Genomic DNA, 27,322 nt, shown 5'->3' with positions numbered 1-27,322 from the left:
GTATTCACTTATTTATTTACATCAATTTACATTGATGCTACTTCTTCCCTCACTTATTATTGTATAATTTGCTGACATATTATTGTTGTTCGTACTGTGTAAACATTGGAAGAAAAATTCCACTCAGTCCCACTCCACAAGTAAGTTACTGTACTCCAAATACAGTACTTATTTCACTTACGTTTATTGAAGTTGTAACTTTATCTTGTTAATCAACCATGTAAATGTGCAACCTAAACTTACAGATATTACATTTTTGGCAACAACAACAACAACAACAACAAATTTATGTGGCCATCGCCTATAATTACTGTTAATTGCCAGTCCTTCAGAGTCGTTATAATCGGTTTCGATTGTATCAGATTAGGAAATGAATCTTAAAGGAATTAGATGAATATTGTTACTTGGATAGCAGCATAACTAAAGATGGTAGATTTAAGGAGGATAGTGAGCCTCCATGACTCAGACGGCAGCGTGTCGGCCTCTCACCGCTGGATACCGTGGTTCAAATCCCGGTCATTCCATGTTAGATTTGTGCTGGACAAAACGGAGGCTGGACAGGTTTTTCTTCGGGTACTCCAGTTTTCCCTGTCATCTTTCATTCCAGCAACACTCTCCATTATCATTTTGTAGCATCTATCATTTATTAATATATATCACTTTGGGAGTGGCGACCCCATCATAATAATAGCCTATATATAATTCATCAAGTTTGGAACCTCCTCTGGAACGAACAAGTTCCCTTAAGATCAAAGCAGATTCCATTCCAATCATACTTCACCCCCATAATAACATATGGCCTAGAAACCTGCACAACATCCCAACAAGTGGATAGCAAACTACAAGCCGCAGAAATGAAGTTCCTATGAACTATGGTACAGAAGACAAAAAGGGACAGGTTAAGGAATGAAAGAATAAGGGAGGAAGCTGGTGTGTACCCATCCCTGAATGAAAAAGTGACAAGGGCCCGTTTGAAATGGTTTGGCCATGTCAAATGAATGGACGATAGAAGGACAGCAAAACAATGGCTACACACAGTTGTGGCCGGAAAACGACCGGTAGGCAGACCTAGGAAGAGTTGGCTGGACCAAGTGAAAGAGGATATAGGAACAAGAGGAGTCAGCTAGGATGTCATCTTGAGAGAAGAGTGGTACATGGACAGACAGAAGTGGAGAGTGCTCGTAAACCACATCCGGGCAACTGGAGTGGAAAACTGATGATGATGATGATGATATAATTCATTACATCCCTGATCTGGTCACCGACTGGAAAATAGGTTGTAGGTTTTCATTTTCATCAATGCAGACTAGCACAAGCAAGGAAGGTGTTTCTGAAGAAAAGAAGTTATAGCTCGCATCAAACATAGACGCACATTTCAGAAATATGTTTCTGAAGCCTTTTAGGCAGAATGTGGCACTGTATAGAAGCGAAACATGGATAACAACTAGCTCAGAAAGAAAGGGAATACAAACTTTCAAAATATGGTGTTACCAAAAATGCTGAAGGTGGAAAGGGTAGTTCAGATCAAAGAAGTCAGATAGGTAAGAGGGGAACAATTTGGTGAAATTTAACTGTACGAAGAGATAGATTAATAAAACACAATTTGAGACACCCAGGGCTTGTTGAGTTAGTTTTTGAGGAAAGATGATGTTTGTTGTTTAAAGGGGCCTAACAGATAGGTCATCAGCCCCTAATGGTACAAGGTGCAATGAAATGAAAATGAAAACTTCAAAATGTATCCACTGACTAGAATCTAAAATGAATGATGATGAAAAAATGTTTGTGAAACCAAGACAATCAGTGAATCCAGTTCACAATGCCTTAATTACTGTGATGATGCTTATCTAAAGGGTTCCAAAATCCAGGTTATTGGTCCCTCATAATGGTACTAATCACTTGTAAAGCAGAACCATGATATTTCTTCTACAGTGGTACTTATCACAGGTAACGCAGACTCATGGTGTTCCTTGCATGATGGTACTAATTATAGGTAATGTCAACCCATGGTATGTCACACATAATGGTGCCACTCACGGGTAACACAGACCCCTGGTGTTCTTCACATAGTGGTATTACTTGTAGGTAATGCAGACCCATTGTGAAGACAATGGAGCCAAATCATTCGAGCGGAGTATTCGGCACCCACTCTCGCTAGACGCTAGTCTACGCCACTGAGCACCTGCTCACCTGCCACTGTGGAATGCACACGATGGTAATGCCCAGATCTGTGGTGTGCCCCACATAATGGTATTTCTCCTAAGTAACGTAGCCCCATGATGCTCCTCAGATGGTGGTAACGATCATAAGTAACGTCGACCCATGGTGTTCCTCATGTAATGGCACTAATCACAAGCAGTCTCATGCGTCTAATTTCATCATCCCTTGGTTGCCTCTTACGACAGGCAGGGGATACCGTGGGTGTATTCTTCGTCTGCGTCCCTCACCCTCAGGGGGCTTAATGACAAGAGCCATGAAGGGCGTGAAAATGAAAGGCTCCCTAAGCCTCAAATGCTCTAATACCGTTGGGGTCAGAAAAGAACAAGAGTTAACCAAGGAGGTTGGATAGGATAGTTGAAAGTGAGGAACCTGGCAAAGGTCAGTGGAAGCAATGCCAGGACTCAGCTAAGGGCCCCGTGGTCGCCAATCCACGTTCCCAAGTTAAGAGCCCTGGGGCCCCTTTAGTTGCCTTTGTCAAGAGGCAGGGCACATCGTGGGTGTTATTCTACTGCCTCCACGCTCAGGGGGAATTGGTGAGAGGAAAACAATTTGGTGAAAATTGACTCTAAGAAGAGATAGAACACAATTTGAGAAATCAAGGGCTTGTTTGAGAGAAGTTTTTTTTTTTTTTTTTTTTTGCTAGGGGCTTTACGTCGCACCGACACAGATAGGTCTTATGGCGACGATGGGATAGGAAAGGCCTAGGAGTTGGAAGGAAGCGGCCGTGGCCTTAATTAAGGTACAGCCCCAGCATTTGCCTGGTGTGAAAATGGGAAACCACGGAAAACCATTTCCAGGGCTGCCGATAGTGGGATTCGAACCTACTATCTCCCGGATGCAAGCTCACAGCCGCGCGCCTCTACGCGCACGGCCAACTCGCCCGGTGATTGAGAGAAGTGTAAGAGCTAAAATCAGTAGGGATAGTCAAGGGATGAATGTGGCAAACAGATCCAAGTAGACGTAGAATGCATTCCATTACCTACTTAGAAATGAAAAGGCTAGCACAAAATAGGTGCATCAAACAATATACTATTGCCTTTCCATCAATTTATCTTAGATAATTGGTTTATTTCAGTATAATACTCATTTTGGCAGAGCTCTGACAATGATTGTATTGTGCAGGCATTACCCACGCTGCGGTGTGGGCCGCCTGCTGCTCGTACATCGCACACAACACACCACAGCAGCTGCGGAGCTCGGCTCAGGGAGTACTTCAAGGACTTCACCACGGACTGGGCCGAGGATGTGGTGCCGTCATAGGAGGCATCTTCGTCAACTACTTTGGTATGAGACATCCTAAAGCTGATGTAAAATAGATGACAAGTTCCATTAAATGTATGCCCAGTCATTTTCACAGGATACATAAACCTGCCTGGTAGCCATGATAGTTAAGGTGTCGAGTGGTTCGAGTTCCGTTGGTGGAAAAAAAATATTATCCATCAGAATGTTGGCCAGCATGGTAGAAGAGGTGGTGCTATACAATTTTTAGAACAAAGAATTTCCACAAAAATAATGTATTTAAATAAACATCCACCTTTCCAATAGTGTACAACTAATTTAGTAATAAACTATGCATTTTCATCTGAAATTAGGGCATTTGGACTGAAAATGGTCCATACAAGGACTGAAACATGCCCAAATTTGAGATTAAATCACATAATCACATATTTTATAACTAAATTAGTTGTACTGTATTGAACAATTTGTTTTTTTACATCACACCAACGCAGATAGATCTTTTGGTGACGGCGGGGTGGGAAAGGCCTAGGAGTGGGAAGGAAACAGCCTTCACGAAGATACAGCCCTAGCATTTGCCTGGTATGAAAAAGGGAAACCACTGGAAACCATCTTCAGGGCTGCCAACAGTGGGGTTCGAACCCAATATCTTGCAGATGCAAGCTTTCAGCTGCGTGCCCTTGTGCAAATTCTTTGTTCTTAAAATTGTGATTCAGTATGGAACAGAATAGAATTTCATTTGTGGTAATACCATTTCTAATCACTAGATTGCGTGCCAAAAGCCTAGATTCAATTCCAAATCTCTCTGCAGCTTTCATATGGAGTGAGGGTAGGTGATGCCATTGATGGTGATTTGTCCATTGGATGGGAACATAAAACTTTGAGCAGACCCCTTGGTGCTATTCGAAAGGCACTGGGTTTCACCATCTCCCTTACTACTATCATATATCACATCATTCAATTCATTTCATTAATTCATTTTTCCTCTGTCACAGCTGATGTCAGGAAGGGCATCTGGTCGTAAGAAAGTTTACTACAAAGATTCGTCTCACTTCAGTACAGAAACGGGACAAATGTTGGACAGACGGACACACACACATACATGCACACTTTCACAGGGCATTCCATATAGACCTTTACTATTTTAATGTGTTATAGTTTCCCTCTGGAAGTTACTACAGTTTAAACTTAAAATTGAATTTTTTTTCAACCAATGGGACTGGAACAGGCTAATGGTCATCAGGCAGGAGGTGCAGACCAGTAGGTTAACACAGATACTGCTTCAAGATTGTTCATTTTGTTTCTGGCATGTTACAGGTACGACTGCTACATTCCGTGGCTATGGTATCAGCTGCATATTCGTCTTGGCAGCCTTTGTCTTCATAAACTTCTATCGTAAAGACACTGGTTTTGTCTCAGAACTACCACCCACTGAAGATCCTCACCAGGTCAGAACTGCATTTAACTACATTACTCACATATTTGGCTTTTAAGTCATTAGCCTGGAAGCTAATTGCAAAAACCGATAGGGCCACTGTAATGAGACATTCAAGGAAAGCTGTTTGCCATTGCTATTGTCAATGGGGTAGAAAGAACTATTTCAGCACAACAGATTCTATGAGCAAGACCTTCTGTATCATCCAGATTCAATTATCATGCTCGGAATGTTATTACTCAGAATCACTCATACCTTAGTAGCTTCTTCACTGTCACAGCCACTAATGAGCCTGTGGAAGAGGAAGATTTTATTTTATTTTTAGTGTACGGATTTTTTAGTGGCGGGAATATCTGAGGACATGTTCGCCTGACCAGTTCTGTAGCCGATTTTCCCTGTACACCTCATGGAGGTGAGCTCTATATACTGCTGTGTAAGAGTGTAAGGTGCAAACTCAGTATTTACCTGGATTTGGTGATTATTGTTTTAAGAGGAAGTATAACTAGGCAACCATCCTCTATATAAAATGGAACGGATCAGATACTTTGGAAAATGAAGGCAACCATCCTCTATATAACACTCATCAGAGAGAAAAAATGGAATGGATCCGATACTTCGGAAAATGAAAGTATTGGCCAAATGAAAGAATGCCTAGGCCTCCATATGTAAAACCATTGGGGTCGTAAAAGAACAAGAGTTGACCAAGGGAAGTCGGATATGATAAATGACAGTGAGGAACCTGGCATAAGTAAGTGGAGGTAATTTCAGAACTCAGCTGAGGAACCCGTGGTCACCAACACACACTCCCAAATTAAGAGCTCCTGGGGCCACTTTTAGTCACTTCTTACGATAGGCAGGGGATATCCTGGGTGTTAGTCTACTGCCCCCCATCCAACAAAGGAAAATATGACAGGGAAAACCGGAGAACTTGGAGAAAAACCTGTACCACCTCCTCTTTGTCCAGCATGAATCTCGCATGGAGTGACCAGGATTTGAATCATGCAACCCAGCAGTGAGAGGCTGGTGCGCTGCTGCCTGAGCCACAGAGGCTCTTTCAATAATAATAATAATAATAATAATAATAATAATAATAATAATAATAATAATAATAATAATAATAATTAGATTGGTATTATATTTACTAGCTCTAGAACGTCTTTCATTTTCTTGAAACTCTTTTGTGGATACACTCATTTTTTTCTTTCAATTTCTTGCAACTTATATCTTCAAAGACTAAATTGATGTCATTAAGTAAGAAATTCAACAGAATTGAAAGTCAGATTGGTGATACAAAGCTGGAACAGGTAGATAATTTTAAGTATTTAGGTTGTGTGTTCTCCCAGGATGGTAATATAATAAGTGAGATTGAATCAAGGTGTAGTAAAGCTAATGCAGTGAGCTTGCAGTTGCGATCAACAGTATTCTGTAAGAAGGAAGTGAGCTCCCATACGAAACTATCTTTACATCGGACTGTTTTCAGACCAACTGTGCTTTACAGGAGCGAAAACTGGGTGGACTCAGGATATCTTATTCATAAGTTAGAAGTAGCAGACATGAAAGTAGCAAGAATGATTGCTGGTACAAACAGGTGGGAACAATGGGAGGAGGGTGCTCGGAATGAGGATATAAATGCTAATTTAGGAATGAATTCGATGGGATCATGTGAGGCGAATGGAGGAGGATAGGTTACCTAGGAAAATAATGGACTCTGTTATGGAGGGTAAGAGAAGTATAGGGAGACCAAGATGATGATGGTTAGACTCAGTTTCTAACGATTTAAAGATAAGAGGTGCAGAACTAAATGAGGCCACAGCACTAGTTGCAAAGAGAGGATTGTGGCGACGTCTAGTAAATTCACAGAGACTTGCTGACTGAACGCTGAAAGACATAACAGTCTATAAGGATAATCTATATATGTATCTATGTATGACCTTTGCCAAGAAAAATATGACAAAATTTTGCATCCATCAAGAAGGCTGATGACACACGGAGCGGTTTTTGCCGAGTCGGCAGCCGCGTCGGCCGCCGCCTGTGATTGATACACAGAGCGGTTTTTGCCGACTGTGACGAAACCACTGCCTGCTCGAAGTGCATCTAAAATGACTGCTTATAAGCAGTCATCAGGTGCGTATCGAGCAGGCAGTGGACAAAACACATTAGTGAGCGTGACGTTAGGTGAGGAAGCTAGCTAAAATTACCGAAAAATAAAGGATTGTTATTATTCTTATTCCGAAAGTCTACTTACTCTATATGTCCTTTTACGTGTATATTATTGAATTTCAAAGATACTTGATGATATCTAATACAAGAATACCTACCAATGATGCAATCGCCGCGTAAATTCAGCCACGCCCGACTAGAGTGAAGCATCAAGTCGGCCGTGATTCAGCTGAATGTATTAAATCTATGGCGCTAGAGCGCGCACAAAGTCTTCAAAACCCTCGCTGCACCGCCAGCTACACGACAGGCCGAGTCGGCAAATCTGCCGCCTGACGGCGAGCACCGCTCTGTCTGTTTCATCCCATCTGATACAATAGAAACATGCGCCAACTCGGCTGCCGACTCGGTGAAAACCGCTCCGTGTGTCATCAGCCATACTGTAGCAAGAGGTGGAATCTCATACGAAGTGGAAGATTTTATTTTATTTTTTAGTGTATGGATTTTTTAGTGCAGGGAGTGTCTGAGGACATGTTTGCCTGACCAGCTCTGTAGCCGATTTTCCCTGTACACCTCATGGAGGTGAGCTCTATATACTGCTGTGTAAGAGTGTAAGGTGCAAACTCAGTACTTACCTGGATTTGAAATGAAAAACCATAGAAAGTAATTCCGAGGATGGGTGACGGGAGACTCAAACTGACCTGAGTGTAGGGTTACACATGCACTGAGCTAACTTGTTCGGTTAGGGTGGAAGCAAACTCTACCTACAACTTTTCAGAGGTTGTCCAGGGATTTTCACCAGTATTTTGGTCCCTGGTCTTCAAGGACTACTCAGCAGAATTCACTTCAGTGGAAGGTCTAAACATTAATACCACGAAAAACGAAGTTTATGGTGTTTAGCAGAAGCAACCATGAAACTGCTTCCATTTCATTAAATAATCAAAACATTGAATGAGTAAGTCAGTTCACATACTTTAGCAGCACCATAACAGACAATATGGACCCCCCAAAAAAGATCAGATGCCATACTGAGATTTTAAGATCATCTTTCCAAAAGATGAGGTCATTTTTTTATGTGATGATATTCTAAACCTCAAACAAAGGCAAAAGCTGTTGAGATGTTACATCTGGTCAACACTGTTTTATGGAGTAGAGACCTGGACTGTCAACGCTTCCTCCATGAACAGATTAGAGGGCTTTGAAATGTGCTTACTTAAGAGAATGCTCAGAATAGCCTGGACAGATTTTGTAACCATAGTGAAGTGTTAAGGAGAGCTAGAGCTGAACGTGAGCTGGTAAACATAATCAAACCTAGAAAAACAGCTTATTTTGGCCATGTTTATGAGGTGGAATGTACGAGCTTCTACACCTTATATTACAAGGCAAGATAGAAGGCAAGAGAGAAGCTGCTAGACCACCAATATCATGGCTCCAAAACATCAAAGACTGGACTTGCTTCAAAAACACTGAACAACTCTTCAGGTTAGCTAAGGAACGGGGTGCTTTCTCCAGTAAAATTCATTTACCTTTGTGTTTGTTGCCCAATGTGATACCATCATAGCTTTTTTAAAGTTAAGAACTTCATATTTAGGTTCCGTATTGAAGCAGAATTCACATCAAAGAAAAGTACAATAAGTTCCACCTTTTCAATACATTATATTATGTGACAGTTTTACATTACAGTTAAACCTTCACATTTTTATACACTCGGGACCGGTTTCGACAGTATACCTGTCATCATCAGCCAAGAACAATTAATCGAGGACAATAAACCTTATAATACTTCAGGTATGATATAACAGTGAATATAAAATTATACATTATCTATCTACAAAAAGGTGTGAACATGTCCAGGTAAAAAATCGCGATTTAAGAAAAATCATAGTCCTGTAGGGTGTACACTTATAAAATTTCTAATTAAAATAACGTGTTAAAAACCTGCTGTTATATTATAGCTATAGCAGAGATGTGTATAGGTGTAAATCTATGGAGTTTTGGCACTCAAGACATATAGCTATGTTTGACAAGTTAAAGTGTTCAAACATTTAGTTAAATGGTGTTCCACTTAGAATATGTGATACAGTTCAGCTGAGGTTATAGTAATATGTTTGTAGGCTTAGTTTTGGTATTTTTAACACTCGGGACATATAGCCATGTATGACAAGTTAAAAGTTGATAAAACATTTAGTTAATGGTGTTCCACTTAAAATATATGGTAAAGTTCAGCTGAAGCTACAACTTGGACTTGAGGAGCAGATAATTATGTAAAATATCAATATAAGTAGAAATGAACAATTTGAATGGGTCACTGCTTGTTGATGTAGATGATCAGCGAGTCCTATTAAACAATTATACATGTCGACATGTGGTTGTATATCATCTTGCTGAGAAGTAACAAAGGTCCTGGCTAAAATGGTGCTTGTAGATCTTATGTTGTAGGTTGTGATTACATAAATTGACTAGAAGGGATCCTGATCCAAGTCGGAACCTATAAGAAATAAAGCGCGATATAAAGTTACCGTATTTAAGAAACGAAAGGGAGTTAAATTTCGCGAAGTATTGGTGAATGAGAAACTCACCTCAGGTGCCAAGTTGATGGTAGACGGAACGTAGTGGAACTGACAGGCTGAGGAGAGACGAGGCCTAGAAGGGAGCAGGGAGGGGCGGAGTTACTGAGTTAGGGGAAGGAGGCAACGCGGTAGAGGCGGGACTGTGATCAGGTGGGCGCGTGCGATGGTAGGGGAAATATGTAAGCGTGTTGTGTATTGTTTTGAAGATGGATCGGTTTTTTGGTATTTTAAGAGTGTTCATTATTTTGATAAAAGTGTCAAAAAGTATTGTAGGTTTTTCGGAGAGATCGTTAAGGTTAAAATTTGGGTTATGGTATTGATCGAGTGAGATGTAGAATTGTTCGGTGAAATCGAGTATGGGGCCTTTGTTTATTATTTCAATGATGTCTATGTCGTTATTCATACCATAAAATTTATGTTTATAATCATGTATATGTTGGCCTATTGCGGAAAATTTTCTGTATTTTATCGCATTTACGTGTTCAGTATATCTAATTTTGAACGATCTACCGGTCTGTCCAAGGTAGGTGCTGAGACAGTCGTTACAGTGAAATCTGTAGACGCCTGATTTGTCAGAAGGGTTAGAGGTATTAATTGAGTTAGAATTGTATAGGATATCTAGATTTCTGTTATTAGTTTTGAAGGAGATGTTAATTTTCTGTTTCTTAAATATATTTGTAATTTTGTGAATATTACGGTTGTAGGTAAAGGTTGAAAAAGATTTCGGTTTAGTAGCTTCTTTAATTAGGTTCGATTTTGGGCGATGTCTGAATTTACTGATTATATTTTCTATAAAATTCTTGTTGTATCCATTATGAGCTGCGATATTGCGTATGGTATTTAATTCTTTGTTGAGGTCTGATTTCGACATTGGGACATTAAATGCTCGATGTACTAAGCTATTATAAGTGGCCCGTTTATGGCTTAGGGGGTGAATAGAGTCTTCTTGTATTGTAGTGGCAGTATGTGTAGGTTTTCTGTAGACATTATATTTGAAGGAAGATAGAAGTCTGGTGATAGTGAGATCAAGAAAATTAATAGTATTATTGGCTTCGGATTCCAGTGTAAATTTTATGTCTGTATCAATAGTGTTAAGGTGCGTTAAGGTGGTAGCTGCGTCTGTAGTGCGTTGGTCCATAATAATAAATACATCATCGATATACCTGGACCAAAGATGTATATTGCTAAATGTTATGTTATTGTCAATTTTTGTATGTTCTAAAAAATCTAAATATATTTCTGCTAAAATGCCGGAGGCTGGGGATCCCATGGCTAGGCCGTCTTGCTTGTATATTGTTTTATCGAAGGTGAAATAGTTGTTATTGATTAAAAGTTTCAAGATAGACATAAAGTCAGTGATCTCAAGTTGACTAAGTTGACTATGGTTATGCAAATTTTGAGGGATAATTTTAAGAAGTTTTTCTGGTTTAATACTAGTGTACATATTAGTGATATCAAACGAATGTAAAGAGTGGTATGGTTGAAGTGTAAAGTCATCCAGTTGTTTGATAAGTTGTAGTGTATTCTTGATAGATTTTCTAGACTTAAAGGTGTAGTGTCTTTTAAGAAATTGTTGAGTGAATTGTGCTACTTTGTACAATGGGCTCGGTCTGTAGTTTACTATAGGACGTATCGGGATATTAGGTTTATGTATTTTAGGTTGTGCTTTAACGGTGGGAAGTCCTGGGTTCATTTTAATTAGTTTGCTTTTTTCACTGTCGGTTAAAAGAAATGATGTGTTTTTAAGCGTCTGTTTTAATTGCCGTTGGATAGTTTGTGTAGGATCTTTGTTAATTATTGTAAAAGTGCTGTCTGTGAAAAACATTTTGGTTTTGGATACATATTCTGTTTGATTCATAATAACAGTGGTGTTGCCTTTATCTGCTTTCGTGACGATAGTATGAGTATCTTTAATTTTATTTTTAAGTTGAATGATTTTATTTCTATCTTCGAGTTGAGATTTGGTCATGTTTTGGGTAGGTGATGTAAAGGTTTTCTTAAGCTGTTTGTTGGCTTCGTGTCTGAGTTCATCTTGTATATCATGAGGCATTTTCTTTATCGCTGTTTCCGTTTCTACTATTAGTGTTTTCGCAACATTTAATGGGTTATAATTAGGCCAGTTGTGTTTGATGAAGAGATCACTATTTTGTCAAAAGGCCCTAAACACAACTGGCCTAATTATAACCCATTAAATGTTGCGAAAACACTAATAGTAGAAACGGAAACAGCGATAAAGAAAATGCCTCATGATATACAAGATGAACTCAGACACGAAGCCAACAAACAGCTTAAGAAAACCTTTACATCACCTACCCAAAACATGACCAAATCTCAACTCGAAGATAGAAATAAAATCATTCAACTTAAAAATAAAATTAAAGATACTCATACTATCGTCACGAAAGCAGATAAAGGCAACACCACTGTTATTATGAATCAAACAGAATATGTATCCAAAACCAAAATGTTTTTCACAGACAGCACTTTTACAATAATTAACAAAGATCCTACACAAACTATCCAACGGCAATTAAAACAGACGCTTAAAAACACATCATTTCTTTTAACCGACAGTGAAAAAAGCAAACTAATTAAAATGAACCCAGGACTTCCCACCGTTAAAGCACAACCTAAAATACATAAACCTAATATCCCGATACGTCCTATAGTAAACTACAGACCGAGCCCATTGTACAAAGTAGCACAATTCACTCAACAATTTCTTAAAAGACACTACACCTTTAAGTCTAGAAAATCTATCAAGAATACACTACAACTTATCAAACAACTGGATGACTTTACACTTCAACCATACCACTCTTTACATTCGTTTGATATCACTAATATGTACACTAGTATTAAACCAGAAAAACTTCTTAAAATTATCCCTCAAAATTTGCATAACCATAGTCAACTTAGTCAACTTGAGATCACTGACTTTATGTCTATCTTGAAACTTTTAATCAATAACAACTATTTCACCTTCGATAAAACAATATACAAGCAAGACGGCCTAGCCATGGGATCCCCAGCCTCCGGCATTTTAGCAGAAATATATTTAGATTTTTTAGAACATACAAAAATTGACAATAACATAACATTTAGCAATATACATCTTTGGTCCAGGTATATCGATGATGTATTTATTATTATGGACCAACGCACTACAGACGCAGCTACCACCTTAACGCACCTTAACACTATTGATACAGACATAAAATTTACACTGGAATCCGAAGCCAATAATACTATTAATTTTCTTGATCTCACTATCACCAGACTTCTATCTTCCTTCAAATATAATGTCTACAGAAAACCTACACATACTGCCACTACAATACAAGAAGACTCTATTCACCCCCTAAGCCATAAACGGGCCACTTATAATAGCTTAGTACATCGAGCATTTAATGTCCCAATGTCGAAATCAGACCTCAACAAAGAATTAAATACCATACGCAATATCGCAGCTCATAATGGATACAACAAGAATTTTATAGAAAATATAATCAGTAAATTCAGACATCGCCCAAAATCGAACCTAATTAAAGAAGCTACTAAACCGAAATCTTTTTCAACCTTTACCTACAACCGTAATATTCACAAAATTACAAATATATTTAAGAAACAGAAAATTAACATCTCCTTCAAAACTAATAACAGAAATCTAGATATCCTATACAATTCTAACTCAATTAATACCTCTAACCCTTCTGACAAATCAGGCGTCTACAGATTTCACTGTAACGACTGTCTCAGCACCTACCTTGGACAGACCGGTAGATCGTTCAAAATTAGATATACTGAACACGTAAATGCGATAAAATACAGAAAATTTTCCGCAATAGGCCAACATATACATGATTATAAACATAAATTTTATGGTATGAATAACGACATAGACATCATTGAAATAATAAACAAAGGCCCCATACTCGATTTCACCGAACAATTCTACATCTCACTCGATCAATACCATAACCCAAATTTTAACCTTAACGATCTCTCCGAAAAACCTACAATACTTTTTGACACTTTTATCAAAATAATGAACACTCTTAAAATACCAAAAAACCGATCCATCTTCAAAACAATACACAACACGCTTACATATTTCCCCTACCATCGCACGCGCCCACCTGATCACAGTCCCGCCTCTACCGCGTTGCCTCCTTCCCCTAACTCAGTAACTCCGCCCCTCCCTGCTCCCTTCTAGGCCTCGTCTCTCCTCAGCTTGTCAGTTCCACTACGTTCCGTCTACCATCAACTTGGCACCTGAGGTGAGTTTCTCATTCACCAATACTTCGCGAAATTTAACTCCCTTTCGTTTCTTAAATACGGTAACTTTATATCGCGCTTTATTTCTTATAGGTTCCGACTTGGATCAGGATCCCTTCTAGTCAATTTATGTAATCACAACCTACAACATAAGATCTACAAGCACCATTTTAGCCAGGACCTTTGTTACTTCTCAGCAAGATGATATACAACCACATGTCGACATGTATAATTGTTTAATAGGACTCGCTGATCATCTACATCAACAAGCAGTGACCCATTCAAATTGTTCATTTCTACTTATATTGATATTTTACATAATTATCTGCTCCTCAAGTCCAAGTTGTAGCTTCAGCTGAACTTTACCATATATTTTAAGTGGAACACCATTAACTAAATGTTTTATCAACTTTTAACTTGTCATACATGGCTATATGTCCCGAGTGTTAAAAATACCAAAACTAAGCCTACAAACATATTACTATAACCTCAGCTGAACTGTATCACATATTCTAAGTGGAACACCATTTAACTAAATGTTTGAACACTTTAACTTGTCAAACATAGCTATATGTCTTGAGTGCCAAAACTCCATAGATTTACACCTATACACATCTCTGCTATAGCTATAATATAACAGCAGGTTTTTAACACGTTATTTTAATTAGAAATTTTATAAGTGTACACCCTACAGGACTATGATTTTTCTTAAATCGCGATTTTTTACCTGGACATGTTCACACCTTTTTGTAGATAGATAATGTATAATTTTATATTCACTGTTATATCATACCTGAAGTATTATAAGGTTTATTGTCCTCGATTAATTGTTCTTGGCTGATGATGACAGGTATACTGTCGAAACCGGTCCCGAGTGTATAAAAATGTGAAGGTTTAACTGTAATGTAAAACTGTCACATAATATAATGTATTGAAAAGGTGGAACTTATTGTACTTTTCTTTGATGTGACCATCATAGCTATCAATCAATCACTACTGATCTGCATTTAGGGCAGTCGCCCTAGTGGCAGATTCCCTATCAGTTGTTTTTTTCCTAACATTTTCTTAAACGATTGCAAAGAAATTGGAAATTTATTGAACATCTCCCTTGGTAAGATATTCCAATCCCTAACTCCCCTTCCTATAACCGAATATTTGCCAAAAATTTGTTCTCTTGAATTCCAACTTTATCTTCATATTGCGATCTTTCCTACTTTTAAAGACACCACTCAAACTTACACGTCTACTGATGTCCTCCCACGCCATCTCTCCACAGACAGCTTGGAACATACCACTTAGTTTAGCAGCTCGTCTCCTTTCTCCTAAGTTTTCCCAGCCCAAACTTTGCAACATTTTTGTAAAGCTACTCTTTTGTCGGAAATCGTCCAGAACAAATCGAGCTGCTTTTCTTTAGATTTTTTTCCAGTTCCTGAATCAAGTAATCCTGGTGAGGGTCCCATACACTGGAACCATACTCTAGCTGGGGTCTCGCCAGAGACAAATATGCTCTCGCCTTTACATCCTTACTACAACCCCTAAATACCCTCATAACCATGTGCAGAGATCTGAACCCTCATAACCATGTGCAGAGATCTGAACCCTTTTTTTACAATCATATTTATGTGATTACCCCAATGAAGATCTTTCTTGATATTAATACCTAGGTATTTACAATTGTCCCCAAAGGAAACTTTCACCCCATCAACACAGTAATTAAAACTGAGAGGACTTTTCCTATTTGTGAAACTCACAACCTGACTTTTATCCCCGTTTATCATCATACCATTGCCTACTGTCCATCTCACAACATTATTGAGGTCTTTTGCAGTTGCTCACAATCTTGTAACGTATTTATTACTCTGTACAGAATTACATCATCTGCAGAAAGCCTTATCTCTGTTTCCACTTCTTTACACATATCATTGATATATATAAGAAAACACAAAGGTCCAATAATACCGCCTTGAGGAATTCCCCTCTTAATTATTACAGGGACAGATAAAGCTTCACCTACTCTAATTCTCTGAGTTCTATTTTCTAGAACCAGAGCCAGCCATTCAGTCACTCTTTTGTCAAGTCCAATTGTACTAATTTTTGCCAGTAGTCTCCCATGATCTACCCTATCAAATGCCTTAGACAGGTCAATCGCGATACAGTCCAACTGACCTCCTGAATCCAGAATATCTGCTATATCTTTCTGGAATCCTACAAGTTGGGCTTCAGTGGAATAAACTTTCCTAAACCCAAACTGCCTTCCATCAAACCAGTTATTAATTTTTCAAACATGTCTAATATAATCAGAAAGAATGCTTTCCCACAGCTTGCATGCAATGCATGTCAAAAAGGACTGCTAATGCAGCTTTCATAGAGAAAAGAATGGAGAGAACTATAGTATGTTGCAACATTTGGGCTAGTGTACAGGGTACAGTTTGTTAGTTGTATGGGAGCAGAAAGCACATTACAGACTATAACATCCAGTGTGCCTCAAGGTTCTGTTCTAGGACTAATATTATTTCTTGTATTTGTCAATGATATCGGGAACTTACCGTTGTTTTGGCAGACTGTCATTATTTGCTGATGGCACAAATATTCTTTATGTAGGGAATTGTATTTATAATATTGAAGAAATTATGAAACATGACATAATTTTAATTCAGACTTGGCTTACTATCAACTGACTAAGAATTAATCATACTAAAACGAACTATATCATATTTCACAAAGCAATATGAACACCTCCTCTGGACATCAATTTACGTTTCTATGACCAGGTGATACCTCGAGTTCAAGCAACCAAATTTATGAGTCACTAACATGGGAGAATCACATCACAATGTTTTGTGACTCCTGCTATTGGTGTACTCAGCTGATTAAAATACAAAGTTTCTCATGGACTGTTGAAGAGTATTCATCATGCTCTAATTGAAAACCACCTGAATTACATGATTCATAAATGAGCATGTTGCAACAAAGAACAATTTGAAAAGGTCAGTCTCTTTCAGAAAAGAGTACTGAAAATACTCTTCAATTTACCCACCTTAATACCAACCATACAGGTCTACCAGTATTGTATCATGCTATCTCTAGATGGTCTTCATAAAAAAGCTTCAGCTATCATGCTGTGTAAATTGAAAAATGGGCAAGCTCATTCCAACACTCTATGCAACTTGAATTCTGATATACATTCATACAGTACAAGAGGATCTACAAAAATTCACTGTAAATCATCAAAGTCTAGTAAGTATGGCACTAATTCCTTATGGCATTATTCTGTAAAGATTTTCAATAGCCTTCCTGAGCATATTCGAGAAGCTACTAAATTGCCAATTTTTAAAACCAAGCTTGTTAATTTTCGAAAAGTAAAAATATCTAGCTTATAGAGTACTGATTAAGTATTTGGTTTCTGTCACTATGATACTTTAATATTATAATTCATTGTACAGTATATTTTTGTCCTAGAAGCTGATATTCTCAAATTTCATCTCTGTTGACCAATGTAATTAATTGTACTGCACCATTATGAGTATTGACTCAGGTGCCTCTTTTGAAACAAACAAACAAACAAACAAACAAACAAACAAACAAACAAACAAACAAACAAACAAACAAACAAACAAAAATATGTAGGATTATATTTCTATATTAGAATGATTCATTATCATTTTCACTCTTGTATGACTAATTGTCCAGTGTTGCAAACTTTAGCTGCTACTGTATGTTAATTTGTTGTTCACAGGTGGCTGAAGAAACTGCCCACCTTGCCCCTCACGGTGTGCCGAGCAACCCTTTGCCTCGAGCACTGTCGAGTAATCGGCTCAACGAGCTGGGCGGAGATCAAGGGGGATATGGAGCAACGTACCAGACCACCGGCGGAAACCTAGACATTCCAGGAGCACAGCCAGGAGGTACAGCAGATCTATCATATACAGGATGGTGCAAAATTCACTACATGCTTCACTTAAGTGTGTAGTGATTTTTCCGCCACACAGTATATGTGAATGATCACCTCACCCTAATTTTAGGAAGGAAAATTTTGAAAACTGTTTTCTGACATGTCGTATGGCTGGGGGGTCATCCGAAAATTTGTGTGATGCAACAAAATGTGTGACGAAAGTGACATCACATTAGTTGTTACCGAAGGCTTTGGGTGCCAAAGATGCTGTGGCTATGGACTTGTGTAACTAGAGTGTGCTGAAACAGAAAGTGTACCATCAGTGACGTCACATTAATCTTTTTTTCTTTTTTTTAATACTAGTTAAATTCCACTTGTCAGTACAAGATGCTTCAATTTTGCTTACTTTTAACATTGCTAGTAGCCCTCATTTTTCATTCTAGGACTTGTCATTTACAGCAGAATCTTTCTTCTTTCGTGCACTTCAAGTAAAATATTACGCTTGCCCTATAATTTTTAAAAAAAGAATTTTAACAATTCATCACAATTGTCAACTCAATACAAGAAGAACTCAATCATCGACCACAACTTTTAATGGAACTATTGTGTGTGTTCAATTATTTTATCTTCCAGAATTCAACAACAACAAAAAAAAAAGCAATTGAGCTTCAACATTTTAAGAACATTTTCAAATTATATTATGTATTTTATCTTCATGTTTTCGGTATCCGGAAATATATTTTAATGTGTATCAATTTGTGACCTTTCTATTTTACTTACAAGAATTTTGGGCTTATGATGTCCAAAAAGAAGGATGAAACATGTCCCAAAACTTGAAAATATCATTCTAATTAAACACAATATTTTAGTTTTGTAAATGTGCAATATTTTACTGTGCCCTTAAAAAGTATACTATCGACAAGACAGGTTTTGCAATGAAATTCATTTTATGTAATGACATTAGTCGTTACCGTATGTCTTGGTCGCCAAAAATGCTCTAACTACTAGTTGAGTTCCTTTGACGTAGAGTTGCAGTTCTCCTTGATATAATGTTGAATTTCATTTATTGAAAGACATATTCATGATCATTAGCTTTTCGCAAAGGGAAATGTTTCTTTTATTTTTGTAATAGTATAACTTTCTTAAATATTAATACTGCAAACTGTAAGTACTACAGTAAAATAAATATGTCTGGTCTGTGTTACCAATTCATGAAAATAAATGCTAATTTGTCTGGTGCAAACCGATAACAAATTAATCCGTATTAGTCAACCTTGACTAAGTTTTAAGAGTGTTTGAGTAAACTACACCTAAAAGTATTGTAAAGGTGGACTTTACTCAAACACTCTTAAAATTTTCCCTTTGGACATGGTTGCCAAAACAAGCCATTGAACAATTCATAGGGATTCTGTGTTTTCCCATGCAAATATTTAGCCAAAAATACAACCTGGTTAGTTCTGCCATCTGCTACCCACCAGGACAACTAACTTCTGAGTATGAGAACTAAACCTTTCAAATATATCCAGCCCTTCAAATTTTTCTCCAGCCCTTCAAATGAAAAAAATATTGAAATACCAAACAAGAAATATCAAGCTGTGTACCGATCATTTAAATGAATATAAATAAATGGAGATGAGATCTAGACATGTTGAAAAAAAAAAGTATGAGGGAACATGTTACACAAGAACTATGGAAAGGCTGAAAGAAACCCAGTTGTGAAGAATGAGGTCTCTAGGGCTACTGAAGAAATGCTAGGAAGAAAGGAAAGATGAACTAAGATTCAATGGATAACTCAGGAGATACTGGAGCTGATTGATGAACGACGAAAGTACAAGAATGCAAAAGATGAAGAGGTCAGAAAAGAATACAGATGGAAAACCATTTCTAGGAAAAGTCAGGTGATGCAGGAAATATTAGATTAGGAAATTAAGTCCTAAAGGAAGTAGATGAATATTGTTACGTGGGCAGTAAAATAACTAGCAATGGCAGAAGTAAGGTGAAACCAAATAAAAATAATAAGTGAGTTATTCCACTTATTATTTTTATTTGATTTAATCAAAGTTCAATACGGACTTATAAAATGAAATTCATTTCTCTAGAAGTAAGGTGGACATAAAATGCAGACTAGCACAAGCAAGGAAGGCCTTTCTTAAGAAAAGAAATTTGCTCACTTCGAACATTGATATAGGCATTAGAAAGATGTTTTTGAAGATTTTCGTCTGGAGTGTGGCATTGCATGGAAGTGAAACAGGGACAATAACTGGCTTAGAGTATAGAAGCTTTTGAAATGTGATGTTACAGAAAAATGTTAAAGGTAGGGATGCCAGGTTTTGATATAAGAAATAAGGGACATTTACTTAAAAATATGGGATTTTTCACAAAAATACGGGACAGTTCATAAATACTAGGAAATCAAATGTTAGGTACCAATTTCAATTAGATTATAATTAGTTTCATTAACAGAATAAGATAATTATTGAAATGCATGAAAGAAACTACCTTACACTCTTTTAACAGTACATACAGTACAATGGATCTGACATCTTAACACTGATGTCTTCGATGAACTTTGAAGCTTTGTAATTTACATAGATTTAGTCTCAAACAGCATGAACAATAATGTTGGAAATTTGAATGCAAGACCTACAGAAGCAGGCGGCAGAAGACGAGATAAATAACCCAGCATGCTCAGCTTTACCAGCAAATGGGGTGTCATCATGAGATTTCCTTCTTCTGAGGCTCCAAAGAGACAAAAATCATGGAGCTACTTTGAACTTCAATGGCACTCAAATCAAATACAGATTTTAAATGGGATTTTTTCCAGGACAACAACATTTTCACCTCAAATACGGGATGTCCCATACAATATAGGACAGGTGGTAATCCTAGCTAAAGGTGAGATGGATAGATTGAATCACGAATGAAGAGATACTGAATCGAATTGGTGAGAGGATATTGATTTGGCTAAATTTGACCAGAAGAAGAGATAGCATGATAGGGCACATTTTAAGACACCCAGGACTTGTGCAGTTGGTTTTTGAGGAAAGTGTAGGCGGTAAGAATGATAGGGTTAGGCGAGGGTATGAACATGACAAGTAGATTAGAACAGATGTAGGATGCAGCAGTTATGTAGAAATGAAAAGGTTAGCACAGGATAGGCTGGCATGGAGGGCTGCATCAAACCAGTCTATGGACCGATGACTCAAACACAAATAAAGTAAACAACAAGAAAACATGTATAAACTATATATTTCTGGAAACTAGTGAAAACACACTTTAATATGGGCCAAAGAAATAAATAGAAAATTTTCTTGAAAAAGACTGTGATGAAGGATCGATGAATACATTAAAACATTCAAATGATTTATCTAATTTATAGTTTTAATTTCTTCTCTCCTTGTATTTCAACCACTATTCTTCCTTCATAACAGGTGGTCCAACAAACCCCTTCCTGCAGAACGGTGGTGGGGGCTATAGCTATCGACATGCAGATCCCACGGAGTCCACCCGAAGTGCTGAGGAAGAATACATACGACGTAACTTCCAGGTAAGGCTTGCTGCGACTTTAAACCAGTTCTTTCCCAGTAGTTTTCACAACAGCATTCACACTCATTACTCCTCATAAACATAAGAGCTGAAGCTTAATTGGAGTGCCAGGCTGAATGGGTCAGACGGTTGAGGCGCTGGCCTTCTGACCCCAATTTGGCAGGTTTGATCTTGGCTCAGTCCGGTGGTTTTTGAAGGTGCTTAAATACGTCAGCCTCATGTCAGTAGATTTACCGGTACATAAAATAACTCCTGCGGGACTAAATTCTGGCCCCTTGGTCTCTCCAAAAACCACAAACATAGTTAGTGGGAGGTAAAGCCAATAACATTATTATTCTTGCCATTGATGCTTTCACGGCCTGTACTTATGGACATGATATATGCTTTTGGGCTTATGCCATGTCAAAAAAAAAAAAAAAGTGAAATTCTTTACATTTTGCAGAGAACTTTGCTCTGTGTCATCAGAAGAAAATCTTAACTGTCCATGAGAAAGGCTTCTTAAACAATGAGCTGAAATTTAGAATTTATAAATGAAGTGGAAATGGTACATTCATTCATCACCAGATGGCTCCCCAGATGTGGTACAGAGCTAACGTTCAAAGTGGAAGCTGATGGAACCATCAGAATCAGTCTGTGAGGATCACATAACATAACAGGTGTATGTACATATGGAGCTACGACATTGACACAAGCCTGGAATGAAACACCTGGTGATGACGAACGTACGAATTTGGAAAACACTGAAATACCAATAGTGAAGTGACAGGGAAGGGAACTACCTACATAAATCCTTAATGGCTGGCAATGAGGTATTACTTAATTGATAGCCATGTCCCTGTTGAAATTGTTAGGATTTCTATGTATTTCCACAGCTTCCTGTATAATCCTGGACCTGTAGTGTCTAGTATGGGTAAGAGCTTGAGCATCTTGGAACATAACATCATGATCCGACAATAGAGCATGCTCAGCTATTGCTGATTTGCCTGGCTGGTTATGACGAATTTTATGTTCATGTTCCCTGATATGAGTTCCAATGGACCGGCATGTTCGGTCGATGTAAACCGTGATACAGATGTTGATTCCGATAGGGAACTTAAAATATTTGTCCTGAATGAGTAAATTTATAATACCAATATAATGGTCCGTTATTGGACATTATAAATTTTCCGGCTAACTCATTCATTTTAAGTTCCCTATGGGAATCAACATCTGTATCATCTGATGGCCAGGCAGGCATCAATTTTTGGAAATTAGACATAGCTCTCATAGTGCATTGGCACTGCTGGTGGCTTCAAGTAGCCTATGCAGTGGCCTCCACGGTATGCACTAGCCTTGTGTCTTGGGTGGTGTGCTATGTCCCAACTGACAAGCCTAACTTAGCACACGAGGGCGAAACGCAGGCAACCAATGAATGAGTTAGCCGGAAAATTTATAATGTCCAATAACGGACCATTATATTGGTATTACGATGTAAACCTTACCGCAAGAACAGGGAATTTTGTATACCCCAGGATGTAAAAGTGGGGACAATTTGTCCTTGGTTTTACCCAGACTGTGAGCAATTTTAGTGACAGTGCCAAACACGGTTTTTATATTGTGTTTGCAGAGCACCTTGCCAATTCAATCTGTGGTGTTGTGAATGTAAGCCAGGTAGGCAGTTCCCTTCACTTCTTCCTTCTGTGAGCTTTGCTTGGTCGTTTCTCTGGGATGCAGGGCTCTATGAATCTGCAAATCGCTGTAACCATTACCCTTGAACGTAACTTTGAGTGTGCCCATCTCCACCTGGATATTTGATAGCTCACAAATTCATCTCACCCTCATGGTGAGTGTCGTGAAAATGCCTTGTTTTTGTGCTGGATGGTGGTGAGACTCTGCATGAAGATAGCGATTTGTGCAGGTAGGCTTAAAATAGACGGTATGTCCTAAGGAGCCATCCGGTTTCTTTCTTACTAGAACATCCAAGAAAGGCATCCGTTCGATTCCATCTCCATAGTGAATTTAATTGAAGGATGTTGCTGATTTAGGTGGTTTAGAAATAAATGAAATTTCACAGGACCTTCTATCCAGATCACAAATGTATCATCAACATACCTCCACTATATCATAGGTTTGACAGGCGCCAAAGTAATAGCCTCTTCCTCAAAATGCTCCATAAAGAAATTAACCACTATGGGCGAATGTGGACTTAAAAACGCATGTCTTCTTTGAAAGTGTTTGGAGTAGTGTCTTTCCACTGTTGCAAACGTGATTTTGATATCTGCAGTGTTTTCTCCAAGACAAACTTGTAATATTTATCTGTTTCAATGGCTATTTCTTGTATAAGAATGAGTCAAAATAATAACTGGAAAATATCCTAGGCTGTTGGTTCATTCTTGTACCAGACTTGGAGCAATAATACTATTTGCGTCATCAAAATCGTACAGGATTGGACTAAAAACATTATCCTACCATTAGAACATCAGAGTATAGGTACGGCTTTTTTATTTTTTTAAATTTTTTTGGTCAATATCTGTACTTTCATTATAATCAGTGCCATTACTATCATCATTATCCTCAAAATCACTAAAATCAAAATTAATCTGCCGATTCCAATGTGGATAAAACCCTTATAACTTCGGATTTTGCAAGATTGCGCTCTTTGCTGGCAGATGGTGACATAACTTACCTATCCCTGATGCGTTCCTTGCCAGGTTGTGCGCTGGACATCCCACAGATGATAAAACAGTGTCATAGTAATAACTCGTGAACAAATCGACAAATGATCATTACATAACTTTCTATCTACTGCAGAGAGATGGCTGTATACAGCCACAAAGATTGAATGGTTTCTGATGTAAACATTGCGAGCATTGCATAGTTATAATCAGATGTATGTCTTGCTGGTAATATTACGGGTGCAACACAGTAGTGGCCTTTCCCTGCAGTTGCAATATTGCATCAAGTTTAGCAATGTAAAGGTTAAGGCTATGGCCACTTCCTTCCCATTCCCAACCCCTTTCTATCCCATCATCACCATAAGACCTGTCTGTATTGGTATGATGTAAAGCAAATATATTTTAAAAATCCAGTCCTTAGTTATTTTTTCTGGATTTCATTGATTCAATCTCCTCAGTTATATGTGTCTTATATTTCAGATGTACAGCGAGGTCCTGGCCCAATACAGTGGACCCAAAGTCCCACCAGCAATCACCAGACTGCACACCCAACAACCTGGTCCACACCCAGCCAGTGCAACCTACGACTGGTAATACAATCATGGTGAATCCTTCGTGCTTGGACAGCCATCTCAAACCCACAATGAAGAAACTAACTGATGGGATGAGGTCAGATATAACTGTAGAGGAAGTTGCCCTAAGATGTGCCATACTTTTGAGATTAAGGACAGGGAAACTACCTTGCAAGGAGGAGGGCAAAAATGTGGCTCTGTTATCTTAAAATTAGCTTTTTAAGTACTTACATAAATTATCAAAGATAGAAAGCTAGCAGGGAGGTTTGGAATATGTACAGGGAAGAACACAGCGACACGCTAGCATGGACAGAGGAAGCAATGGCAAGAATTTAAAAATACGTACATGAAAACACATAATGACAGGGTCAAACTCCACACCTTCAAACAGTGCTGTCACCAGGCTGAGTGGCTCAGATGGTAGAGCACTGGCTTTCACAGTCCAACTTCATGGTTTTGATATGGCTCATGCCAGCCTAATATCAATAGATTTACTGGTTCATAAAAGAACACCTGTGGGATAAAATTCTCTGAAAGCCATAAAGTTAATTAATGGGTCTTAAAACATCTTCTTTCTTTCTTTCTTCATTATGCCCAACTTAGGAGCACGATTAAACTTATTTAGCTGATGTCATTGCCTTTTTCTTCTCCCAAAATCTCTTCATCTTCTCACTGTGGCGTTTATTGCGATCTTCTGACCAGGTTTCCTTGGTGGTAATGCAGGGATGATGTTTAAAGCTGTGATTGTCGACTAATTTTCTGAACATAGATCTGTCTAACACAATGTCATATCTGTGATACTTATTTCCTGAAGGACTTTTCCAACTTCGAGCTGCAAATTGTTTTTTACTTTCATTGATAGGGCAAGGTTCAGAATTCTTTTGGTCAATCTTTGATTACTCATTCTGTGAATGTGTCCATAAAATTCCAAACATATTTTCCTAAATGCATCTGAGATTTTCTCTGAGTGTTGGTACAGGTCATGAGATTTCCTTATCATCCAGATTCCCCCCGTACAGACTGGTCCAAAAATTTTCCTTAAGATTTTTCTTTCTTGCTTTTCTACATCTTTAATCAATAATCTGCCCCCAATGATGAGTGTTTCAGATGCATATAGTGCTTCAGGCTAGATTGCACTCTTATAATGTCTTCATTTTGCATTTTGGGATATCGATTTTTTATTATATCTGCTCCAAGAGAGTCTGGCTATTCTCTTTCTACTTTAGAGACCCCTTCTTTGTTTGCTTCATGATTCAGTCCTGAAGGTTGGATGACTTCTCTCAGGCATTTGAATTTAGACCCTTGGTATAATTTACCATATTGATTTTCCATTGGTTGTCCATCTAGGTACCAAAGAGATCCTTCCATGTAGTGAGTTTTCTGATATGAGATCTGGAGTCCTGTTCTGGATGCACTTTAATGGAGTTTTTCGACTGATGCAATCATTTCCTGTCTTTTTTTTTTTTGCTAGGGGCTTTACATCGCACCGACACAGATAGGTCTTATGGCGACGATGGGATAGGAAAGGCCTAGGAGTTAGAAGGAAGCGGCTGTGGCCTTAATTAAGGTACAGCCCCAGCATTTGCCTGGTGTGAAAATGGGAAACCACGGAAAACCACTTTCAGGGCTGCCGATAGTGGGATTCGAACCTACTATCTCCCGGATGCAAGTTCACAGCCGCGCGCCTCTACACGCACGGCCAACTCGCCCGGTTTTCCTGTCTTTTACTGGACAACACTGTTAACTCATCAGCGAAGGCCAAGCTAATTTTGTTTTCACAGAATCACGTATTCCTTTAACTTCTTTTTCCCAAGTCCTAATCACTTTTCCAAAACAAGATTAAACAATAAAGGGGACAACCCATCTCCTTATTGGAATAATAATAATAATAATAATAATAATAATAATAATAATAATAATAATAATAATAATAATAATAATAATAATAATAATAATAATAATAATAATAATAATAATAATAATAATAATAATAATAATAATAATAATAATAATAATAGCGCACGTCTGTGAGCTTGCATCCGGGAGATAGTAGGTTCGAATCCCACTATCGGCAGCCCTGAAGATGGTTTTCCGTGGTTTCCCATTTTCACACCAGGCAAATGCTGGGGCTGTACCTTTATTAAGGCCACGGCCGCTTCCTTCCAACTCCTAGCCCCTTCCTATCCCATCGTCGCCATAAGACCTATCTGTGTCGGTGCGACGTAAAGCCCCTAGCAAAAAAAAAATAATAATAATAATAATAATAATAATAATAATAATAATAATAATAATAATAATAATAATAATAATGCTCATTTGTCTCAGTTCTTTCTAAATTATTTCTTATATGTATTTATTCAGCTTTCTTCTAATATAACATATCCATGTTAAGAAAGACGAATTCTCAAGAATGCCACTCTGATAAAGTCGGGAAGCAGAAAAATGAGATTGAAAGAAATATATATGAAGGAACTGGGCTTGGGGATGGGAAAACCCATCTACAAAGATCACAGTATGTGAGGAATGAGGAGTTTGTCCTTGTCTTTATAAGTTTTCATATTTGTCATCATCCTTCTTTTCCGTTGCTCCCTCTGCTCATTTTAGCCTGCCTGACCCACTGTAATGGTTTTCTCCGGTGTATGAGGTCCTATCCTCCCTAGATTTCTATCTTTATTTGTTATCCCAACTCAGGATATATTTCTGTTGGTAGTCTTGATATCCAGCGGTTACCATTCAAGTGAAGTTGCACGTGCATGTTGGATCCA

The 27,322-nt window shown here is 38.1% G+C and overlaps 1 protein-coding gene across 1 annotated transcript in view; it reads left to right on the top strand.

The window, feature by feature from the left end:
• The window catches only part of jef (major facilitator superfamily domain-containing protein 6 jef), a 127,047-nt gene extending 102,468 nt beyond the window's left edge, over positions 1 to 24,579 (top strand). The window contains exons 7-11 of the mRNA XM_067156047.2: positions 3,340 to 3,501; positions 4,771 to 4,901; positions 17,630 to 17,798; positions 21,217 to 21,332; positions 24,466 to 24,579. Coding sequence (XP_067012148.2) covers positions 3,340 to 3,501; positions 4,771 to 4,901; positions 17,630 to 17,798; positions 21,217 to 21,332; positions 24,466 to 24,579 — 692 coding nt within the window. The remainder of the gene's footprint in view (positions 1 to 3,339; positions 3,502 to 4,770; positions 4,902 to 17,629; positions 17,799 to 21,216; positions 21,333 to 24,465) is intronic.
• Positions 24,580 to 27,322: the final 2,743 nt, after the last annotated feature.

This window comes from Anabrus simplex, chromosome 12 (genome assembly GCF_040414725.1).
Source record: "Anabrus simplex isolate iqAnaSimp1 chromosome 12, ASM4041472v1, whole genome shotgun sequence".
NCBI lineage: Eukaryota > Metazoa > Arthropoda > Insecta > Orthoptera > Tettigoniidae > Anabrus > Anabrus simplex.
Note: the sequence above shows the minus strand (reverse complement) of the source record. Positions and strands in the feature narration are given on the sequence as shown.